Source organism: Leucopleurus acutus (genome assembly GCF_964270905.1).
Source record: "Leucopleurus acutus genome assembly, chromosome: X".
NCBI lineage: Eukaryota > Metazoa > Chordata > Mammalia > Artiodactyla > Delphinidae > Leucopleurus > Leucopleurus acutus.
The window spans coordinates 88894514-88917624 of NC_139148.1; the positions used below are offsets into that span (position 1 = coordinate 88894514).

General features: G+C 43.5%; 1 protein-coding gene across 1 annotated transcript; it reads right to left on the minus strand.

The window, feature by feature from the left end:
- Positions 1–14429: 14429 nt before the first annotated feature.
- LOC309978027 (nuclear RNA export factor 2-like) lies at positions 14430–21560 on the minus strand (the record flags this gene model as incomplete). Its single annotated transcript, XM_082864391.1, has 17 exons — positions 14430–14601; positions 15139–15211; positions 15864–15906; positions 16002–16117; positions 16226–16284; positions 16390–16497; positions 16641–16696; positions 16780–16848; positions 19069–19173; positions 19361–19468; positions 19588–19676; positions 19823–19892; positions 20031–20111; positions 20241–20345; positions 20461–20544; positions 20687–20738; positions 21463–21560. 17 exons carry the CDS (start codon positions 21558–21560, stop codon positions 14430–14432), a joined length of 1488 nt encoding a protein of 495 aa, XP_082720517.1.
- Between the last annotated feature and the right edge of the window lie 1551 nt (positions 21561–23111).

Below are 23111 nucleotides of genomic sequence, written 5' to 3' on the forward strand. Positions count from 1 at the left end.
CAGCGTTCCTTATATTCCCCATTGTCAAGGCTGTGTGGATGGCATTTAACTGCACTGAAGGGCACAGTTCAGGATTCATGTGGCTATTTGCACATGAGCGGAATGTGTCCTCTTTGAGCACACATTGCGCTCTCTTGTGAGAGTCCTAGGATTCAAAACGCAGCCTGGTCGATGTATGAATATATATGGTGTGAGTGTGTCAGTGTATGGGTGCATGTGTGTGTGTGCGCACTGACAACCACATTTCCTTCTGTTTCTTTCAACCCCTTCATGGCCTTGCTTCTCATTCACTCTCCCTTCCTAAATCCAGGCCCAGGAATGAAGGTAGGGAATTATCAGGATGGCAATCCTTATAACCAACTCCTATCACCATCCTTAACTACGTCCGTCCTGAATGTAACTTGCTTGTTATGGTGGTACAAAAGAAGACCAGGCCAACATCATATTTTATTTTTAATTTTTTAATTTTAAACAGCTTTCTTTGGGTAAAGTTTACAGGCAATAACGTTCACACGCTTTAAGGGTACAGTGTGATGATTTGTAGTAAATGCATGCAACCGTCACCATAACTGAATTTTAGGCATTTCTGTAGTTCCCAACACTTCCATAATGTTTGAAAACACTGAAGCCCCGTACCCATACTTAGTACCAGGCAAGCACTGATTTGCTGTCTGTCTCTATGGATTTGCCTATTTTGAACATTCCCTATAAATTGAGTCACATAGTATTTGGTCTTTTATGTTTGACTTTGCTCACTTAGCATAATGGTATCAAGGATCGTATATGTTGTACATGTATCAGTGCTTCATTCATTTCATGGCTGAATAATAGTTTGTTGTATGACTATGCCAAATTTTACTTGTGCATTTCTCAATTGATAGGCATGTGACTTGTTTCCACTTTTCGGGTGTTATGAGTAATGTTACTATGAATATTTTTCTCCGAGTTTTTATGTAGACGTGTTTTTATTTCTCTTGAGTATGTAACTAGAACTGGAACTGCTGGGCCATACAGCCCCTCAACACGTGAGACAACATTACAATTTCAGATGATTTCATTCCATAATTGGAAATACCTTGAGAAAAAAAAAGAGACAGGTGAGACAGAGTCTAGTGAGGTGACCCTAATAAACATTGTTATCCTGCTGTAGACCTATTTGTAAAATCCCTTTCAATGATGCAAAAGTATGAGACATGCGGGGGACATTTTCAACTTCATTTGAAAGCCTACTGTCTATAGCACACACTTCCCCATTACCTGACTTGGTCTCCATGGAAGGTGCTTTACAATTCTAGATTTCAGGTAACTGACAGTATCAGTTTGCAATGTAATCCTTGTCTGTAGACAAGCAACTTAATTGTATCCTGGCTAGGGAAACCTCTGTCTCCATTTGGCCATGCATTTCAACACTCATGATGTATAAATGTGACAAAAAGGTGGTTGTTGACTTTGGCAAGATAAATTTCAGTGGAGGAGTGGAGGGACGTCCCCATTAGATGAGAGATGAAGACTGAGTTGGAGGGGATGTCGGGGGATGTGAACTGAGTATCAAGAATTCATTGTAGATCTTTAGTTGCAGAGTGCAGAATATATATGTAAAGAGGTCAGTAACCAGAGATGTGGACAGAGGCCCACAGCATTAAATGATGTTCTATAATCACCATTTATAAGATACTTGAGCAGCTTGAAATCTTAATGAGAAGGATCTATCTCTTCTTAGATTTAACATCTGAATTGACCACACCAGCCTTCCCACACTTTATTTCCTTGTTTCCATTCTGGAGAAACCTAAAACTTACTGAAGGGAGAGTGTAGAGTTTCTTCTTAATGTCTGTTAAACGTATGAATGGATGAATAGGTGAATGCACGACGTGTCAAAGATGTGCTAAGAATTTAAGGATTTTTATCCCTGAGTGCAGAGGTCCTCATGCAGATGACTGAGCCCATGGTGGTGGGTGGCTGAGAGGATGCAGCTTCTCAGGACTCTGCAACTGACAGCTGCAAGATGGGAGCCCTCAACTTCAGTGTTCAGAGGCACATTTAGGCAGACTGCCACACCTTATGTCCTGGAGGGATCCATCCCTGACCTGAGCAGGTGAGTTCACAGATAGGCTTGCCTTCCATCTGGGGGAACGAGACTACTGTCTGCTCAGAAGCTTGCTGTGGTCCAGCTCTTGTGCCATTTCGAAAGACTCAAGAACGAGCAGATCCAGCTCCTCTCTAAACTTGAACTCAACATATATCACAAAGAGATATTCTCAATCTCTTTCTAGGGATACACATTGTCCTTAGGAGGCCCCAGAGGACACACACACACACACACACACACACACACACACACACACACACCCTGGAGCCTTCATGCAGGCAGTAGCCCTAGGAGAACTTGCTGGCTTATAAGGCCATCACTCATGGTTTGTTAGGTTGCCGATGTCACTGGACCTTTTTGCGTTAATAACTAATGCAAATGATGATTAGCAGAAGAGTCTGCATACTAGGGATACTTTTAAATAACCTTACTATCCAAGTAAATCTGATGACAATAAGAGAATTTCTATGTTCATGTTTTTCAAGTGTAACAATAAACTACTGAGAATTTCCAGTGTGGGGGTGCATATGGGGAATCCTACAAAGTCTGATATTGCTGGTGGGGATTTCACTTAGTACAACTTTTTCACAGGTTGATTTATCAATATGCATTAATGAATCCAGGAACTTTTGACCTTCATGCATTTGGAGCCTGTTCCTTCAATTATTCATCCTCAGCATAACACCTGTCCCTCTATTATACTGTGCATATTCCTTATGTTGTCTGGGAATTCACTTTCAAACACTAATGACCTAACCACATTCCCTTGTCTCTACAGAACAGGAAATTGAAGTACAGTGATGTTCACCGACTTGAATAAATACAAGCAGGACTATCAGCCTGGCATCGGAAGTGAAGATAGATTTCAGAAGTGACCCAGGTCAGCAGGAAAGCAAGACTTATTTGAATACGGTGTCATGTGCAGCTGAGCATCATGCAGTCTGCACTTGGACATACAGGGTGTCAGTCTCTGCTTTTCCTCTTAAGAGAAGGATGACCCCCAGCCAAGTTGCTTAACCTCTGTACATTACTGTTTCTCCAGCTACAACATGATGTAAAGATATGTTATTCTCTACCTTCCAGGAATGTTGTGGAAAATGCATGAGATAGAAAAAATGCATGCATTCACAATAGATAAGTCCCTATGATTTTCTGGGCCAGAGGTCCTGCCCTAATATATAACTTTTCCGTTCCAACCACCCTAAGACTATTCACAAATGGCCGTCCAAGTACAAAGTAATGCAAGGACTTATGCCTACTGAATTCATTCAACACAGAGTATGATAATATCTGAAGTGTAGATTGGAAAGTAATTACGTAGAAATAATAGCTTCTTCCATCCCATCTAAGGTCTCAAAAGTGCTTTCCCAGATGGTATCTCATTAGCCTCTACATCTGAGAGGTTTTATCCAAAAAAATGGCCAGCATAGGGGAAACGAGTTACCCAAGAACCTATGATGTGCCTGGCCCCCAGTGATTTACTGTAGTGTTCTTCTGCAAAGCCCATTCTTGCTGGGTTACAGTACATGTTATTCTTTTTTTATTATTATTATTGAAGTATAGTTGATTTACAATGTTGTGTCAATTTCTGCTGTACAGCAAAGTGATTCAGTTACACATATATATTCCTTTTGACATTCTTTTCCATTATGGTTTATTACAGGATATTGAATATAGTTTCCTGTGCTATAGAGTAGGACCTTGTCGTTTATCCATTCTATGTATAAATAGTTTGCATCGGATAATTCCAAACTCCCAATTCGTCCCTCCCCCACCCCCTCTCCCCCTTGGCAACCACAAGTGTGTTCCCTGTCTGTGAGTCTGTTTCTGTTTGATAGGTAAGTTCGTTTGAGTACACATGTTATTCTTAAGAAATTAACATAATTATTAAAAGTGGAATGGGAAAAGATATGAAATAATGTGAAATGGACCGATGGTTTTCTTTCACAATTCCCAATGGAAATGCTGGAGTCAGTTTTCCTTTCTCCTAAATTATCTGAGAAATGACTCCAGCACAGAGAAATGACACTGAAGTGAATACGTAATGAAAACTTATACGTTTCCCTTCCATTTAATATTTCCACATTTGTCTTATAATCATGCTGTTTGGATTGTATCAATGGAATCTCCTTTAAAGGAAGGTCAGGTATGAGATAAGACTATTCATCCCTATTCAGCACTATATGTATCATCTGCCCGATTGACCTTTTGCTCCTCACAGTAATTGTCTAATATGGATAGAATTGTTCCCATTTTACAAGTGAGGAAAGGCAAATTCAGAGATACTGTGACACAGCTTTCATAAAATTTCCCATCTGCTTTTCACATCCCTTTTTTGCAGCCTCTAATGATCATTGCCTAGAGCTACATTTCATAAAAGGTTGCAAAAGCATGACGTACAAATTCTTTAATTGCTTCTGCATGTATTGGCAGAAATTCTTTTATAAAAGAATTCTTCCCTCAACAACTATGCGTAGGTATAACAAGCACAGGAAAGGCAAGGTGTATATACAGTTCACTGGCAATATTTGCACTTTCAAAAATCAGGTGTTTCCCTAGGATTCTCAAAGGTGAGCAGTGAGTTGGTTTTGTTGGCTTTTTTTTAGAGTGTCATAGATGTTTCTATATTTGACGTGTTTTAGTGCATGATAGTCATTAATGTTTTTGATGTTCAAATTGTTCTATCTTTGGCCAATGGGAGGCCCTGAGGTTATGAGTCTTTTTGATATAATTTCTGGTATGAGAGTTCCGTCCAGACTCACCTGGTACAATCCTTACCTAGACCAAAAATCAGGCATTTCTCCAAGGAAGCCTGGTTGCTTTTAGTGGGAAATTCATTCTAGGGACTACAGTTGCTGATTACTACTGTGTTGGTCATTGTTTCTTGCCCTTTCAGTGCATAGAGCCAGTAATATAGGTTTCATATTTAAGAGAACCTACGTCATTGGCTTGCATCCTGGGCTGCTCTTCTGTCCCCTTATAGGTACGCATTTTTATCATCTTTTGTATTAACTGTACAGTTCTTAAAATATAAGGAAATATAACATACATTTGTTTTCTCCCCGTTTCATACGTAAAAGTTGTCATATTCTACACCAGTGCTCTCCAACAGAAACTTCTGTGGAGATGGGAATGTTCTGTATCTGTGCTGTTCAACACAGCAGTCATGAAGTACCTGAGTCTTATTCAGGAATTGAACCTTTAGCACCTAAAATGTGGTAACTCTGACTGAGTAACTGATTTTTTAATTTCATGTAATTTGAGTTTAATTTACTGTAAATAGCTCCTTGAGGCTAGTGGCCATCATATTGGACAGCAGCAGCTCCACACACTTTTCTGCACCTGGCTTTTATCACTGAACAATATATCCTGGAGATGACTCCACAACAGTACAGAGAAGGAGTCTTCATTGCTTTTTACAGCTGCACAGTCCTCTCAGATGTAGATGGACCACAGTTTATTCAACCAGCCCCTTATTGGTGGATATGTCTTGTTTCTGGCCTTCTGCTGTATGAATTGTTCTGGCAGGAATGGCTTTGTGTTTATGTCTTTTTACATTGTTAGTTTGGGATAGATTCTTAGGAGAGACATTGCTGGTTCCAAGGGTAAGTACGCTGGTAATTTCATAACACCGTATCAAATCCCCTGGCTAGGAGTTATACCATGTTACATTGCCACCAGCAATGTACGTGATTGCCTATTTCTTCACAGACTATGTAAATGATGAGAAGAGGCATCTCGGCTTTTTGGTTTGTTTGTTTTTTTCTTTGCATCTCTTAATCCAGAGTTAGGTTTCACACTTTTTAACATGTTTAAGGAACACTTTTTGGGGAAATCCTTTTTGTATCTAGTGCCCTTTCTCCTTCAGAATGTTCTAATTTGCCCTTGCTTTTTCATAATCTTTCTACTACAAGGTAGATAACCTTTGTCATTGATGTAAGTTGTATGTTTCCCAATTTGTAATTTTTCAGTTTAATTTGCTGATGGGATGCTTTCTGCCTTACAATTTTTAATGAAATCAGGTGTACTAAGGTTTTCCCTTATTGCTTCTGGATTTGAAGCTATATTTAGAAAACTTTTCTTCACTACTAACTTTTAGAGGAATTTATTGTGGGTATATGTTTGTGGACAGGAGAGAGAGAAAGGGATCATATTTGAGCGTCAGGTGTAAGAGGAACCCAGAAAAGAAGTGACCGTCATGTGAGAAATATGTGAAAACCATTTCACTAAGTCAAGAGAATTAGGCATTTGGACCAGAGTCTTGGTCCTGTGTTTGTCTTGATAGCTCGGTCTCTACTCTTTTCTGTCTCTTGTGGGTATGGATCCAGGCTCCCCCTGACTGGCAGAGAAGGTCTTCATGAAGCAGGAACTCCATGTCACCTCAAATGGACCTGTCAGATGACTAAATGGATAGAACCACCCTCTTAGGGATAAAACATACAAAACCAGTTCCGAAATGTACCACTCTGACAGAGCAAAGGTCTAAGAGAAAGTAAAACCTCCAGCTGGAGCCTGTGAGGAGAAGCAAAACTGAAAGCAACACTGTTCACCTCATTCTTGACTCTCTGAGTGGTGTCCCGTCAGGGAAGGTAATAGCCTACTCGTCCTATGCAAAAGGACGGGGGTTTGAGTTAGAAGGTGCCACAGTTTCCCAAGTTATAGCCTCTCCCACTAAGCTACATCATTTCCTGTTTCCATGCTGGTTTCCAGGACCCAGGGTCAAGCTTGGACTAATTGTGCTTAGAATGGAGCCTGAGGTCATGGGGCTCCATGCGGTGGGCACTAACATCCATCTGGTTTCCTGGGGGCTTTTCCAGTTATGCAGGTCTGGAGATGAAGAGAGGGAGGTTGGGATGCAGATAAGGAATTGGACTGACAGTTCCTGCCACATGGTAAACACACAGTACACATTAATAAATGAATGAGAAGCAGGGTAGAAACTACACATACGCCCTTTTAGTCTTTCTATACACATCTGAATGTTTCAAAGTAAGTTAAAATCACACTGTACTTGTTTTTCTCCAATAGAGTTTGAGGAAACTTTTCAATTCTGTTTTTAAAATATACATTTTCCATTGAGGGGAAAAAGAAAAATGTGTAGAAAATGGAGAGCGATGCCACCTGGTGACCAGAGTCAGAACTACAGGTGTAAAAGTCTGACCTGGGGCCTTGGCAAAGGATGGGGGATGGAAAGGACTGTGGTGTTGGTGGGGAGGGGAATGAATTTCATCCTAAAGGCAAGATTTCTAGACTTCACACTGGCAGCGATCCTTCTGTATTCATGCCCATGCTGGGATCTTCAAGCCCTGGGACTGGAAATCTGGCCCCTAAGTGAACTGAGTAGAAAGCTGTATGAGTTAGTGTATGAATAATTGGTGTAAAGAAATTTGAGGCAAAGGGACATATACAAATACACACACATACAAAGAACTGTCAAATCAATTCTTTTGATCTGCTTCTGAAGCCATGAATATATGAATAGCGTATTGGTAATCAGTTTGCAATCTTTTGTATTTTCAACATTTTACTCGATGTTTCCATTCTGGAAACAGCATAGAAATGCAGTTATAAAATAAAAACATCTTCTATCTTCAACAATCCACACTCAGTGATTTATTACCAAAGAAATCTGTTTAGTGTCTAAGTCAATAAATGTATTTCTGCACTATTATTTTATGACTTGGCTGCTGATATACCTGTTTAACAAAACTTTATCTGAGTACTTTGTTAGGGCACCAATGAATACTTCTCTTTGTTTAACACGTATGGAAAAATATAGACATGCGTTTTTAGAAACCAAAATTACATTGCCACACCCATCTGTCCCTACCTTTTGCCCACCATAATACAAAGAGAGTTTCTCTTCACTTATAGGTGCCTACTTTCCAGATTTTTCTCTGTATGTAATGCACTAACATATTTAATCACCCTCATACACCCATGTTCATATATATTCTTTTGCAGAAAAAGGGTCATCATATTTTACTTTGTACATCATGACAACCCTGTTTGCTTAATATGATTCATTTCCTATTAATTTATTTAGTTTGGTTTGTTTCCAAGTGGTTTTTCTGTGCATCCGCTCTTGATATCATTGACCTAACTCTACTGTTTAAGAATATTTTGTACATTGAAGACATAAACCTACGTCTGAATACAATATCCCCCAGATTTTCACACACCTTTTGTGACTTTTGAAATGCAGAGGATATCTAATCCTTTTTAATGAGCTTTAGTGTTTTTATTTCACTTCACGTTGTTTTAGAGAGAACAAGTGAATAATAATGCCTTCTGAGATGTCGAATGTCAGTTCATAGGATAAAATGTAACTCCAGATTACTTTGTGTAACTCCAGATTATGAATCCTGGAGCAGCAATTGGTAAGGTTGTTTCTAGGTCACGTTACTTAACTTTTAAGTTCTGTTCCCTGAAATGAATTCAGCAAGGTAGCAGGGTAAAAGATTAATATACAGAAATCTGTTGCATTTCATTACACTAATAATGAAATATCAGAAAGGAAACAAATAATCCCATTTAAAATCCCATCAAAAAATGAAATACCTAAGAATAAACTTAACCAAGAGGTGAAAGACCTATATGATGAAAACTATAGAACGTTGATAAAAGAAATGGAAGGTGATTCAAAGATATGGAAAGGTGTCCCATGCTCTTAGACTGGAAGACTTAATATTGTTAAAATGGCCATACTACCTAAAGCAATCGACAGACTTAATGTAATCCCTATCAAAATACCTGTTACATTTTTCACAGAACTAGAAATAATAATCCAAAAATTTATATGGCACCACAAAAGACCCAGAATTGCCAAAGCAATCCTGAGGAAAAGAACAGAGCTGGAGGCATAACCTTCCCAGACTTCAGGTTATACTACAAAAGTACAGTAATCAAAACAGCATGGTACTGGCACAAAAACAGACATATAGATCAATGGATAGAATAGATAGCCTAGGAATAAACCCACCCACCTACGGTCAAGTAATCTTCAATAAAGGAGGGAAGAATATACAATGGAGAAAAGACTGTCTCTCCAACAAGTGATGCTGAGAAAGCCGGACAGCTCCATGTAAATCAATGAAATCAGAACACTCCTTCACACCATATACAAAAATAAACTTGAAATGATTTAAAGACCTAAATATAAGACGTGACACCATAAAACTCCTAGAAGAGAACATAGGTGAACCAATCTCTGACATAAATCGTAGCAATATTTTCTTAGATCAGGGTCCCAAGGCAAAATAAATTAAAGCAAAAATAAACAAATGGGACCTAATTAAACTTAAAATCTTTTGCACGGCCAAGGAAGCCATCAACAAAATGAAAAGACAACTTATGGAATGGGAGAAAAATGTTTGCAGGTGATGTGACTGACAAGGGGTTAATATCCAAAAATATACAACTCCATATCAAAATATAAACAACTCAAGCAAAAAATGGGCAGAAGATCTAAATAGATATTTTTCCAAAGGAGACATAAAGACGGCCAACAGGCACATGAAAAGATGCTCAACATCACTAATTACTAGGGAAATGCAAATCAAAACCTCACATGAGTCAGCATGGTTATCATCGAAAAGTCTGCAAATAATAAATGCTGGAGAGGATGCAGAGAAAAGGGAACCTCCTACACTGTTGGTTCGAATGTAAATTGGTGCAGCCACGTGGAGAGCAGTATGGAGGTTTCTTAAATAGCTAAACACAGAGCTGCTATAGGATCCAGCAATCCCACTCCTGGGTATATATCCAGAAAGAAATGAAAACTCATACACACACACACACACACACACACACACACACACACACACACACTGGACTATTACTCAGCCATTTGCAACAACATAGTTGGACTTAGAGAATATTATACTTACTGAAGTAAGTCAGACAGAGAAAGACAAATATTATATGATATCACTTATATGTGGAATCTAAAAAATAATACAAATGAATCTATATACAAAACAGAAACAGTCTCACAGATATAGAAAACAAACTTATGGTTACCAAAGGGGAGAAGGAGGTGGGAGGGACAAATTAGGAGTATGAGACTGACAGATACAAGCTACTATACATAAAATAGATAAGTAACAAGGAGTTATGGTAATAAAGTATGGGGAATTGTATTCAGTATCTTTTAATAACATATAATGGGAAACAATCTGATATTTGAATCACTTTGCTGTGCACCTGAAACTAACACAATATTGTAAATCAACTGTACTTCAATTTTAAAAAATACACACAAAAAATTCTGATTCTGATCATTTATAAGTACCTATTGGTCTTAAAAAGAGTTTAGGATTAAATGAGATAAAATGTAAAACCCCTTTCATATAGTAGTTGTGTACATGTTAATATCCTACCATTCAGGTTCTCTTTCCAAAGGGCAACAGCTTGTGCTGCCTTCTGGGTCCAGTTCAGCACCTCAAGAATCAGCTAGTCATTGTGGCCCCCACACCGAGTCCTCTTGGCCCACAGAGTAGGATTTCATCCCTACCATCATCTTCATGTCCAATGGGGAGCATGACACAGCCCAGATTCCACATCAGGCGAGGTTTCCACTATCAGTCTTTTAAGCCCTGGAATTCTATCATCTAAAACAGGAGGCTGCTGCTTGATCTGTGTAGAGGGCAAAGTGTAGACATGTGACCCTGGAGAATTTACACATTCCGTGAGTCTGAGGTTGGCCCTCTGTAAAATGGGACTAAGGGCGCCTACTTCTAGACTTGTAAGAAGAAAAGGAGAAAATCTCAAAGAATGTCTGGCAGGCAATAGGACTTTGAGATATATTACTCCTGGCCCACCTTGCCTCCTCTGTCCTATAAAATAGATTTGAAACAGCATCTGGAAATGTAGCAGCAAGAAGTGAACTTTGGTGCCATCTCATCATTTCCTTTTTCCTCATGCTTTCTTGTCTCCTTTTTTTCATTCTAGTTTGACCAGAGGAAATTTCTTATTGAGCCCCAGGAAGAAGGATTAGCACAGAAGAGCAAAGAACAGGAACAGGTCAGCTAGACAGAAGTCATCAAACGTATGTCCAGTTCCAGAGCCATCAACTGACCACAGGACCTGGGTTGAGTCTCTTCCCCTGTGTCAGCCCGAGTCCTAACATAGAAGTACACTCAATATAGAAACAGGGGTTAGGGGTGGGGCCTTTTCAGTCAGAAGACCAGAGTTTGATACTGGGAACCATTACTGGCTGGTTGACTTATCTTGAGCAAGTAATTCATCTAATATGTGTGCTATAATTGTTGCTATCTTTTATTACTATTGTGGGTTTATTCTTTCAGTTTTATGAGTATTATTATTTTTCTTACCACCCAGCCAAGTATGAATGGTAGGAGTGGTGATTAGCACAAAGTTAGGGACGAACCCAGCTGAGGCTGGAGAATATAGTAAGTGAAGACAGAGAATGGAGGTGAAGTAAGCAGACAAGCCCTGGGCTCTCTCTGGGTGCCAGGCCCTGTGCCCAACCTTTCATGACCCAGGGAAGGTTCTTACCCAACAGAACTCCTGGTTCTCAGCTGCAAACAGTGGCGACCTGGGGGCTGCCAGGGAGGTGCCCAGATGAAGGACTATACCCTTATTAGCTCCCTCCCCACTGAAGACCACCAGACCTGCCTCTCCTTTGCCATCTCCCTGCTCTTGGCTTCTGGGTATCGGAAAAGGTACCCCGTGGAAACTTCCACACCTGACCCTTGAAGGGCTTTCTCCTCATACAAAAGATACTCTACCTTCCTCAGTCCTCAAAGGTTGTCCTGCACAACTTACATTCCCACCAACAGTGCAAGAGGGTTATGACACAGCAATCCCACTACTGGGCATATACCCTGAGAAAACCATAATTCAAAAAGAGTCAGGTAGCACAATGTTCATTGCAACACTATTTACAATAGCCAGGACATGGAAGCAACCTACGTGGCCACTGACAAATGAATGGATAAAGAAGATGTGACACATATATACAATGGAATATTTACTCAGCCATAAAAAGAAATGAAATTGAGTTATTTGTAGTGAGGTGGATGGACCTAGAGTCTCTCATACAGAGTGAAGTAAGTCAGAAAGAGAAAAACAAATACCGTATGCTAACACATGTATATGGAATCTAAAAACCAAAAGCGGTTCTGAAGAAACTAGGGGCAGGACAGGAATAAAGACGCAGATGTAGAGAATGGACTTGAGGACATGGGGAAGGGAAGGGTAAGCTGGGACGAAATGCGAGAGTGGCATGAACTTATATACACTACCAAATGTAAAACAGACAGCTAGTGGGAAGCAGCTGCATAGCACAGGGAGATCAGCTCGGTGCTTGGTGACCACCTAGAGGGGTGGGTTGGGGAGGGTGGGAGGGAGACGCAAGAGGGAGGCGATATAGGGATATATATATATATATATATATATATATATATATATATATATATATACACACATACACACACACACACATACTGGATTCACTTTGTTATACAGCAGAAACTAACACAATGTTGTAAAGCAATTATACTCCAATAAAGATGTTAAAAATGAAGTTGTCCTGCACACTAAGGAAGGGGGACTCTGAGGTAAAGAAGGAAGTGCCTGCCTCTCAGAGGTATGTCATCTCCACGTTTTTACCTGACATATTGTACTTTTATCACTAATGACTTTATACATTTCCTATACACAGCCCGTCGATACACACACACAAACACACACACACACGGAGATATGCTGTCAATTCCATTTGGTTCTATTTTACCTCCCCCATGAAATTGAGCACAATGAATGCTTTTCCAAGTTAATGAATGCATGTGCACATGTATGTGCACTATCATATTCTTCAATAGGGGTTTTGAGGGAGTACCCCTTGGGCCTGTTATATCAGGGGAGAACAAAAGGACCATTTCTCCAGGCCTAGAAGCCCACTGTCTAAAAGGGAGGCTGCTCCACTGTCCTCTAGAGAGGGCGAGGGATGGAACCTCATTCCCAAACTCCCACTTACCTGGATAGGTGATAGAAGCTATATGAGGAGGAGTTTGTCATCTGTGAAATGGGACTCATCTTTAACACAGAGCTGTCCTGACGGGTGAATGAGAAAACCTGGGGCTAAGGCAGGCATTATGGAAAGGTGTTTCTCATTGTTTCTCCTAATGAGCATATCGATATCTTTATGAAGGAAGCAAATCTCTCTCTGGTATGCCTTGAGTTCAAAGTTTTAAAGACAGAAGGATCTCTAGCTTCTTGGGAGACTCAGAAGCTCCTAAGAGCTGCCCAACATCGTGCCTCTGAGCAGACCCTAACCCAGTTCCCCACGCTGGGAAGACAGGCTTGCCTTTGACTCACCTGGTGAGCTCAGTGAGAGATGGCACCAGGGCAGCAAGTCGTAGTGTTTGCCTAACTGCTGCTCCTGGACTGCTACGCATGTTAATACGTTTATAGGAAAATTCTAGACCTGTCTCCCATTCAACAGTGCAGGGGTCCTCAGATCATGCGTCATCCAGCCACGTCACAGCACAGTTTCAACCGTCTGCTGCCCCCCTGTGAGACAAAAATCTAAAAAGTACTACCATTTCATTGAAATACAATTGTCCCTTCTTTCATTCACTAATAACTAAATATATATTGGGCTTAAAATTTATACTTTTCCATTTGAGGTGTCTCATTAGCTCTGTAGTAGAAATAAGATAAGAAGGAAAATTAATATATGGGCAAATTTAAGAGTTACAAATGAGCTGAGATGGCTCCTTCACATTAGCTGTTAACTTGCTCAAGTTTCAAGGCACTAAAGATTAAATAATCCCTCCTTGGACCCCTCTTCCCCATTCAGCCACAAGCCTCTCTTTCTCATTGTCTCAGTCTCTCTATTTCCTTCTCTCTCTCTCTCTCTCTCTCATGATGAGATCTCATTTTCTGTAGATAAATATAGAAATATATAAACGTGCTTAATAAATATGTAAACACCTACATAAGCAAACTTACAGGAAGATATGATGAAGGTGAAAACATTCAACGGTTACCTCTGGGAGGTATGTTTTGGGGTAATGATTTTTTCCCCTCCACATGTACTGTGACATATACGGTGGAATGAACCTCATGCACACTCCTGAACACCCAACTGTCTGTTAATACAGAAGCAGCATCCATGAAATTAATAAAAATAATACAAGGCTGCTCAAAATAACTAGGTAGCTTTATATGTACCACGGATGAAATGTTCAGATTAAAAATGACTGAAATAAACAAGGAAAACAAATTACCTTCAAGTTCCCATTAATCACTCCTCTACTCCTCCCAGCTCCCTCCTATCCCCATGCAACCCCAGCACTCACTTCTGAGACCACTAGAGGTTCATCTCAGATGGGGTGGAGGATGCCTGCATGATGTCCTGCTGCTGCTGGGAGAGGGGGTGCATGGAGCTGGAGGTGGGTGTAGGCAGTGGGATGGAGAACAAACTCTGGGTCTCGCTGGGGTCAGCATCCCTCACAAACAGCTCGTCATTCACGATGCACAGACTGAAGGAAAAATGGGCCCTCAGACAACTGATGGATGGACACCCACACCCCCAATACTGACTCTGCTCCCACTGGCACTCAGCAACCAGATTCCTTCCACGTCCCTCCTGTGTCTGTCTCCCAGGTTCCTTGACTGGCACCTCTGCCCCTCCCCACAGAGCCCACCTTTGGAGAGACTGTCTACCACCTTCACTTGATTTATAGGTTCATCCCCAACCCAGGGGCAATTTCGCATTTACCCTTTACCACAGCCCAAGGGCTGGACGCTCTGATGCCCATTCTCAGAAGAAGACACTGAGTCACACAGAGGTCATGGGAATTGACCAAGGTCACACAGCGAGTGAGTGTTGTTTCAAGGAGAGAACCCATAGGCCGATTCCAGGCCCATACTCTTCTTAACCACTAGGCTACACTGCTCCTGGGATCTCCCTGCTGGCTTTCCACAATACTGAGTAAACCTAAGGTCTTTGCCACCACATTCCCTCGCCCCTGAGCCCAGGTGGGGATGGGCATTCCCGCCCCCAACAGGGCTCTCACCTGCAGGAGCCAGCAGGGGTAGCAATGAAGGTCCGGGCGAAGGAACGCACACAGCGCTGAGAACTTCCTTCCACTTCAACAGCAAACAAACAACAATACCCCTTAGAGCCACACGTGCTGTACATGCTCACATGGCGGTCCCCAGTCAGGGTGTGACTGGACACTCATGCTGAGAGGGCAATTGTTCACGGGGGCCAGGGTGTCGGGAATGGGGAGGGCAACTATAGGAGCAGTCTGCACCCAGTGTCAGGGCCCCTGACGACCACTACACAAGTTCACGGGATGCACTTTTCACAGCCGCCCAAGAGGTGGATACTACTACCCCATTTTGCAAATGAGGAAACTGAGACCTTAAGTAACAGCCCAAGTTCTCAGAGTAAGTATCTGGGTTGAGAGCCACCAAACGCCACAGCCTGTGTCCCCAACGCCCAGGGTGTGAAGGGCAGACAGGCATGGACACAGCTCAGACCTGGATTGTCTGTGGGAAGCCTGAGGGCAGGAGAACACAGTGGGGAAGGGGAGGGGTGAGGAGGGGAGGGCAGGTGGGGAGGGGAGGGGTGGAAGGCAGGGAAGGGAAAGGAAGGGACAGGAGGGGGAGGGGAAGGGAAGAGAAGAGAAGGGGAAGGGAAGGGAAGGGGTCAGGGAAGCTAGGTGGTTCTGGGAGTAAGCCTGGCCAGGGGGAGGCAGCAGTGGGGCATCTGCGCTGGGGGTCTACACACACTCACCTGCCTTGAACACCCCGCAGATGGAGAAGCAGAGCATCGTTTCCTGAAAGGGAAGAGCCCAGGCGCCCAGTCACCACCTCCACTGCCCACCCACCTGCAGCTTCCTGGGCCCGCCCGAGGGAGAAAGCAGGTGCTCACTGTTTGGAACCACGTGTCCACCACTAAGGAGCTGAAGTCATGCTGAGTATTGGGCAACACACAGAGGGTGTGCACAATGACACGTTTTGTGGGCTTCAGCAGCTGGACCCGCAGGTCTGTGAGGGGAGGGGAAGCGAACGAAGGTCAGGGGCTGCCACGCCCTGGGCCCTATGATTGACCCCTTCACCGCCCTTTCCCACCCAGTCTTCCCATCACACACTCACAGGGGTCCTTGAGCTTCTTCATATTCCTGCTGTACTTGAAATACTCGCACAAGCTGCTTCTAGGAGACAAAGAGCAACAGTGGGTGGTGGGTGTTTGCAGGAGCTGCCTGTGTCTGCTGGGGAGCCACACAGCCCAGGAGCACAGCCTGTACTGTCATACTCACGGGGCTGGGTCCTCGGGGTGGAAGGGAATCGTCAGGGAGAAGCAGGCCTCCTCGTGATAAGCACCCGCGAGAACCTGTCTGTCTCCATAGTCATGGATCAAGTAGTACCTAAGGAGGAGCAATGAAGACAGTCTATCTCTGTGGTCTGGACCTCAAATGAGACTTGAAAACTCCCCTGAGCAGACCTGTGCTTAGGTGGCCTCACCTGTCCTAGACCTGCCCCCCTTGCTCAGCTTCCCAGAGATACTTACTGCTGCAGGAATTGCAGGACTAGACTCTTCAGCTCATCAGATCCAAAGTAGCTTCCCTGGAATCAAATGGCACTTGAGACTATGCAGTAGATAAAGCCTCCCTGCAACACCCCAAATGTTGTTTGATCCTCTTCCTCACCTTGCAGGGCTTTACTATGTAGGGAGTGTCAACGTCAATGGTCACTGGTGACGGTAACTCCTGGCCATCCTGGAGAAGGGAAGAGGAAGTCAGGAGTGGAGACCAGGGGAGTGGCCCTGGATGATCCAGGAAAAGGATGGGCCCAGGAGGGTGAGGGTCAGAGGTCAGGTGTGAAAGGGCCCTGGAAATTCCATGGGAAAGCTTACAGTGGATGTCTTCATCATGAGGTCCTGGAAGTCTCTAGTGTTATATTCAACTTGTGTGTGTGCGTGTGTGTATTTATGGGTATTTTTCCAGCAAGTATATCCATGTCATTTTCAGGAGTCCATGTCCCCCAAAATGGTTAAGGTTCTGATGCTAATATGTGATCTAGGCAAGACCCAAAGGGCTTGAGGGCAGGTGCAGAGGCCACCGACATTCGTAAGAGACAATGATTTACGTAGGCACTTACCAGGCGTAACAACTTCGGGAAACATTCTCTGATGGCCCTGTCCAAAACCAAAAATAGAGAAGAGGTGGTTGATGGTTCAAGGTTGCAATGCTTCCTTTGAGTTAAAACAGTAATACCATAAACAGAGATCAGTGTGTTCTGGCCAATCCAGCAGCACCCTTTGCCCACCTCTGCTCCTGATTTTAGGGGTTTTCAGTCCACTTGCCTGTTGAGCACTAAGCATCTGTCATCTTACTGTCTGAAAGGCACTGTCTCCTCATCTCTCTCAGTACCTTCACTTTAATATTCCTTCCCTCCCTCCCTTCCTCTCCTTCGCCTGGGTAGCTCCCACCCAGACTACTCGGACTCCCTTCTCCAGTGCCACAGGGACCAGCATTTGAAACCCGTGCTGCAGGGCTTCCTTCTCCTCCCTCCCTTCCTCCAGGGCCCCACTGAAGGCTGTGGGGAGAAGAGGGGATGGAGTGGGAGCCCGGGGCTCTGCTATCTCACTGGGGGTCCAGCATTCTGGCAAGACCCCGACACCCCCCAGGGATGGCCCAGGATGCTGGGCCAGCGAGGTGAGTGAGGTGGGGCTCAGGGAGGGAGATGGAGGGGATGAAGACAGAAAGGGAGTGAAGGTAGGAAGGGAGAGATGAGAGAGACATAGGGGCACAGAGACAGGGGAGAGAGAGACAACAAAGGGAAGGGAAAGAAGCTCTCCCGTGGTCGGGGTCCGGGAAGAAGAGAGAAGAAAGGGGAAACGGCACACTTGTTGCGGCTCTTCACCTGCCCCAGAATCGCCCAGACACACCAGGTAGGAAGGGAAAATATGCACATGTTGGGCTGGGGGCCCACTGGATGCTGGCTGAAACTTTGTCACCTGTGTGAACTCAGCCAGACTTGGGCATGGGAAACCGAGCAGCCATGGGGGCAGATCTTCCCCAGAAAGAGGAAAGGGTCAGGTCCCAGCTCAGTATGGGGCTGAGGATCCGTGGCCCCCTCTGATGATCACCGTCTTCTCTCCCGATGACCCCTGCACCTCTCTGAGTTGGTTCTTTATCTGAGGAATCATACCTGTCTCAGGCTGCCCAGGGCTCCTGTGAAGGACCAGGCGGGATGATGTGACATGTGCAGGGAGGGATGGGAAGTGCCCCTGAGAGGCCTGTCCTTTGGTCTCCTCTACCACCTCTGCCCTCTGCCTTCCACTCCTGCCTCGGGAAGCCCTCTGATCACTGGCGGGGGCCCACGTCTGGCCCCTTGACTCAGGGAGCCCTGCTTCTTCCCAAGGAGGGTCCAGCTCCTGGCACTGGGCCAGCAGAATGGATGTCATGACAGCAGCCACCCATGGCCTCAGCCCTCAGCATGGCGCAGGAAAGCCCCCATGTCAACCTGGGAGAGGAGGGGGGATCCATTTGGAGGAAGGGGAAGAGGGCCCCTCTCAGAACGGGGGAGGCAAACCCCATCTCAGCACGAAGAAGGAAGGCTTCTCTCAGCAAGAAGCCCTGGACAGGAGGACCCTTCTCAGTCCAGAGCGCCAGCATCTGGATCAAGGCTGGTCGCTCCTGGTCCTGGTGAGGAGAAGCCCTGCTTCCTGGGGCACACTCTTGGGAGGCCTTGCTGGAATATAGCTGGGCGCAGAGAGCTGGAAACAGACCCCAGAGCGCCTGCAGAGGTGAGCAGGTCAGGGGAAGGAAACTCTTCACCGGTGATAGGCACAGAGAGAGCAGAAGGTGGGGCCTGTGATCCTCCCAGAAGACCAGGGCTGCCACCTTTGGCAAAGGGGCACTGTCACAGATAGTCTAGGCTCCCATGGCTGAAGGTCACCAAGAAGGGTGACAGGGTGTTCACACTGACCTTACATAGGTGGACTGGTCTGGGAAAGTGTCACACAATGGGTTCCCTTGCAGCCACAGCTCTTCAAGCTTCAGCCCTTGCATCTTGCTCAACTCCCACACAGACGTCAGCTGAGAAATATGGGGCGGAAGTGGGAGAAGGAATCCCAGGGAAAGAGGGACATCCGGATCCCTGCACCCCCAGACCCCTCCCTCCCACACAGGTACCTTCACCTGCCTCCTGTCATCACTCTGATGGCCACTAACATGCCCCACCCCCCACTCTCAACCCAACTTTGACCTGGCTCCCTCTTCTCACCTCATTTGTGGAGAGGTTCAGGATCTTGACCGTGGGGGCCATCTGTATAATGTCAGACAGGCCATTCAGCTGGTACAGTTTGTTGCTGCTCAAGTTCAAGGACAACAGCTTTGGGGCAAGAAGAGGTAGAGTGAAGGTTACTATCTAGGACCTTGGAGGCAAATCTGCCCTCCACTCCATCTCTTCCACCCCCTACCCTAATACCAGCACTGGGCCTACAGCCTCACCTCAGGGAAATACTTTTCGATGACCTGCAGGGTGGCAGCATTGCAGCTTCTTCGATTCAGAATTATATCAATATCATAGCCCACCAAGTCTTCAGGAAGGAGAGGGGAGGGAATAGGATGGCTGAGTGGGGTGTGGGGCCAGCACCAGCCCCTCCCCACGTTACCATCCCTAAGTCTCCCTCCAGGAAGACCCCTCTGCCCTCGCCCGCCCTAGAATTACTGCTGTCAGCCATACCTAGGTCAAGGCGGAGCCTCTGGAGGTCAAGAGCTTGCTGGGAGACATCAAATCGTTTGCTCAAGGTCAGCTGTGGAGAGAGAGATGGAGAGAGCCGCTCTGAGGCTCTTGTGGTGGCAGGGAAATCGGGGGCGAGGGGGACGGGGGACTGGAAGAAGGAGAGGTGGGTCTGAGCGCTGGCACACAACACGCCTTGAGTCTGCATTACCTTTAGCTGCTCCATTTCTTCTGGCTTCAACTTATACCACACAGTGTAGGGAATAGCAGAGTGGCTGACAAAGACAGGTATCTGCAGGAAGAAGAGGTGGGGTAAGCACCAGGAACTCTAGTTCGGAACTGTAGTTCCAAAAAGGAAAAACAGCCCCTGGCCTGTACTCCTTCCTCAGGACGAGGTACACGTAACGCCCTCAACACACACCTTTCGGCTCTCCTCGTCACGAATCTTGTAGCTGACATCCATCAGTGCAGAGGCAGTGCTAGCTTCCTGGACAAAGAACCAAGCCCCATTTTGCATAAAGTGGAACTACAGGGATTGAATGCAACAGCAATAGAATCAGAAGCCAACAGACCCTGCTAAACCAGGTCTCTCTCTCCCCCTTCCCTGTGCCCACGCGTCTGGCTTCGGCATCCTCTCTTACGTCCACTGGAGTGAAGGAGACACTGCAATGGCTCTGGATTGACTTCATTAGCCATGTCTTGTCATACTTTATCCCACAAGGAATCTAAGGATGAAAAGAAGGCATGGGAGAGAGGACAGACAACAGGGAATTTAGGCTGGAGGACGAACCTTTTCCTGTTCTTTCCCGGCCTTCTACTGAGCTTGAAAGGGCTTGTAAAGAAGGGACCACTGGCATGATTTCTTACGGGTGTGCGTAATATGGATTTCCTAAATACTCTTTCTCTCCAGTCAAACTCTCTTCCACATAATCAAGGTGTCAGAGATGATCTTCCTTTTATAAATTTCCAGGAGATCTTACCCAGTGCAGACACAGCTTGCCCCTCAGACAAGGTCTCCAGAGGCTCAACCCTCTTTTTTCTCAAGATTGCTTTGGCAATTCGGGGTCTTTGTGGTTCCATATAAATTTTTGGATTCTTGGTTCTAGTTCTGTGAAAAATGGCATGGGTATATGATGGGGATTGCATTAAATCTGTAGATTACTTTGGGAAGTATGGACATTTTAACAATATTAATGCTTCCAATCCAGCAGCATGGGATATCTTTCCATTTCTTTGTTCATCTTCAGTTTCCTGCATCAGTGTTTCATAGTTTTCAGATAGGGCTTTCACCTCCCTGGTTAGGTTTACTCCTAGGTGTTTTATGTTTTTCAATGTGATTTTAAATGGAGTTTAAAAAAAATTTCTGTTGGTGATATTTCACTATTAGTGTATAGAAATGCAACAGATTTCTGTATGTTAATCTTGGATCCTGAACGTTTGCTTAATTCATTCATTAGTTCTAATAGTTTTTGGGCGGAGGCTTTAAAACTTTCTATACAAAGTATCATGTCATCTGCAAAGAGTAACAGTTTTACCTTGTCCCTTCCAGTGTGGGTACCTTTTATTTCTTTTTTCGTCTGATTGCTGTGGTTAAGACTTCCAGTACTATGTTAAATATAAGTGGTGAGAGTGGGCATCCTTACCTTGTTCCTGAATTTAGTGGAAAGTCTTTCAGCTTTTCGCCATTCACTATGATGTTGGCTGTGGGTTTGTCATAAATGCCCTTGTCGTGTTGGGACATGTTCCCTCTACACACTTTGTTGAGAGTTGTTGTCATGAATGGATGTTCAATTGTGTCAAAAGATTTTCCTGCGTCTATTGAGATAATCATGTGATTTTTATCTTTCATTTTGTTGATGTGGTGTCTCACACTGATTGATTTGCAAATGTTGAATCATCCTTGTGACCCTGGAATAAATCCTACGTGATTTATGGTGTATGGTCCTTTTGATATATTGTTGGATTTGTTTTGCTAATATTTTGTCCAGGACCTTTTCATTTGTATTAATCAAAGATATTGCCCTCTCATTTCCTTTTTCTGTAGTGTCTTTGTCTGGCTTTGGTGTCAGGGTATCGGTGGCCTTGTTGCATTCTTATTTTATGATGTCTTTGAAATGCCATGTGTTATCATTTCAACAAAGCAACAACATATACAATTCATTTAACACGTTTATCTTTCTAAGTCAGAAATGCAGTAGCAAAATGGAGGTAACAACAAGTTATTAACTATTTTTATTAATTATTAATTAAGTTTTACATTATTTTCTCTGTTTTTGAAATGCAGTTTATCACTTCAACATGTAAGCAATAAGAAAAAAATAATTGTAAAAAATTTCTTACTGAGTCTTTAAAATGTGTGTGCTATCATTTCAACAAGGAAACAATGTAAACAACATTCATTACTTTTACATTCTTCTTTCTTACTAAGTCTTTAAACTACAATCTGTTTTCATTTCAACAATGAAAATGCAATCTGTTTTCATTTCAACAAGGAAACACTATACACAAAATACTAATTATTTTTTCCATTCTTTTCTGTTATCGTTGATATTTTCTGTGTTACCATTTCAACATATAAACAGTAGGAACAACCTATTAATTAACTTTATTTTCTCTCAATTAGTCTTTGGAATGCAATGTTTTATCACGTTGACATGTAAACATATAAACAGGTAATTATTACAACATTTTTTCACTAAGTCTTTGAAAAACAATGCTATCATTCTAACATGTAAGTATATAAAGAATTTAATTTACATTCTTTTATCTTTACTGTCTTTGATATGCAGTATGCTATCATTTCAAAATGTAAACAATACACGTAAATTATCATTAGTTATTCTACATCCTTTGTTTCTTACTAACTCTTGGATACACAGAGTGCATTCAACACCTAGGGTACATCACATTTGAGAGTAGCCAAATTTCTAGAGTTCAGAAGCCACATATGGTTAGTGGGCACCATACTGAGCAGTGCAACTCTAGTGGAAGGGCAGAGGGAGCAAATACATAGGCAACAATGTGTACCATGAAGGAAATACACATGGTACCTTAAGAAAAAGCAGCCGCAGAATAAATCTACTTAAATGGGGAAGTAAGAGAAAACCTATCTGAAGACGTAACATTTGAGTCATAACCTGAGCCCTGAGCAGCTATCCAACAGCATAAAGAGGTCATTATCATTTGAGCAGACTACGTAAGGGGAAAGAGTGAAAAAAATACTGTGTTATGGGGGAATAAATAATTTCCCAAGTCCTCTAAGAAAGAGTAGAGAAACTGATAAATCATAGGA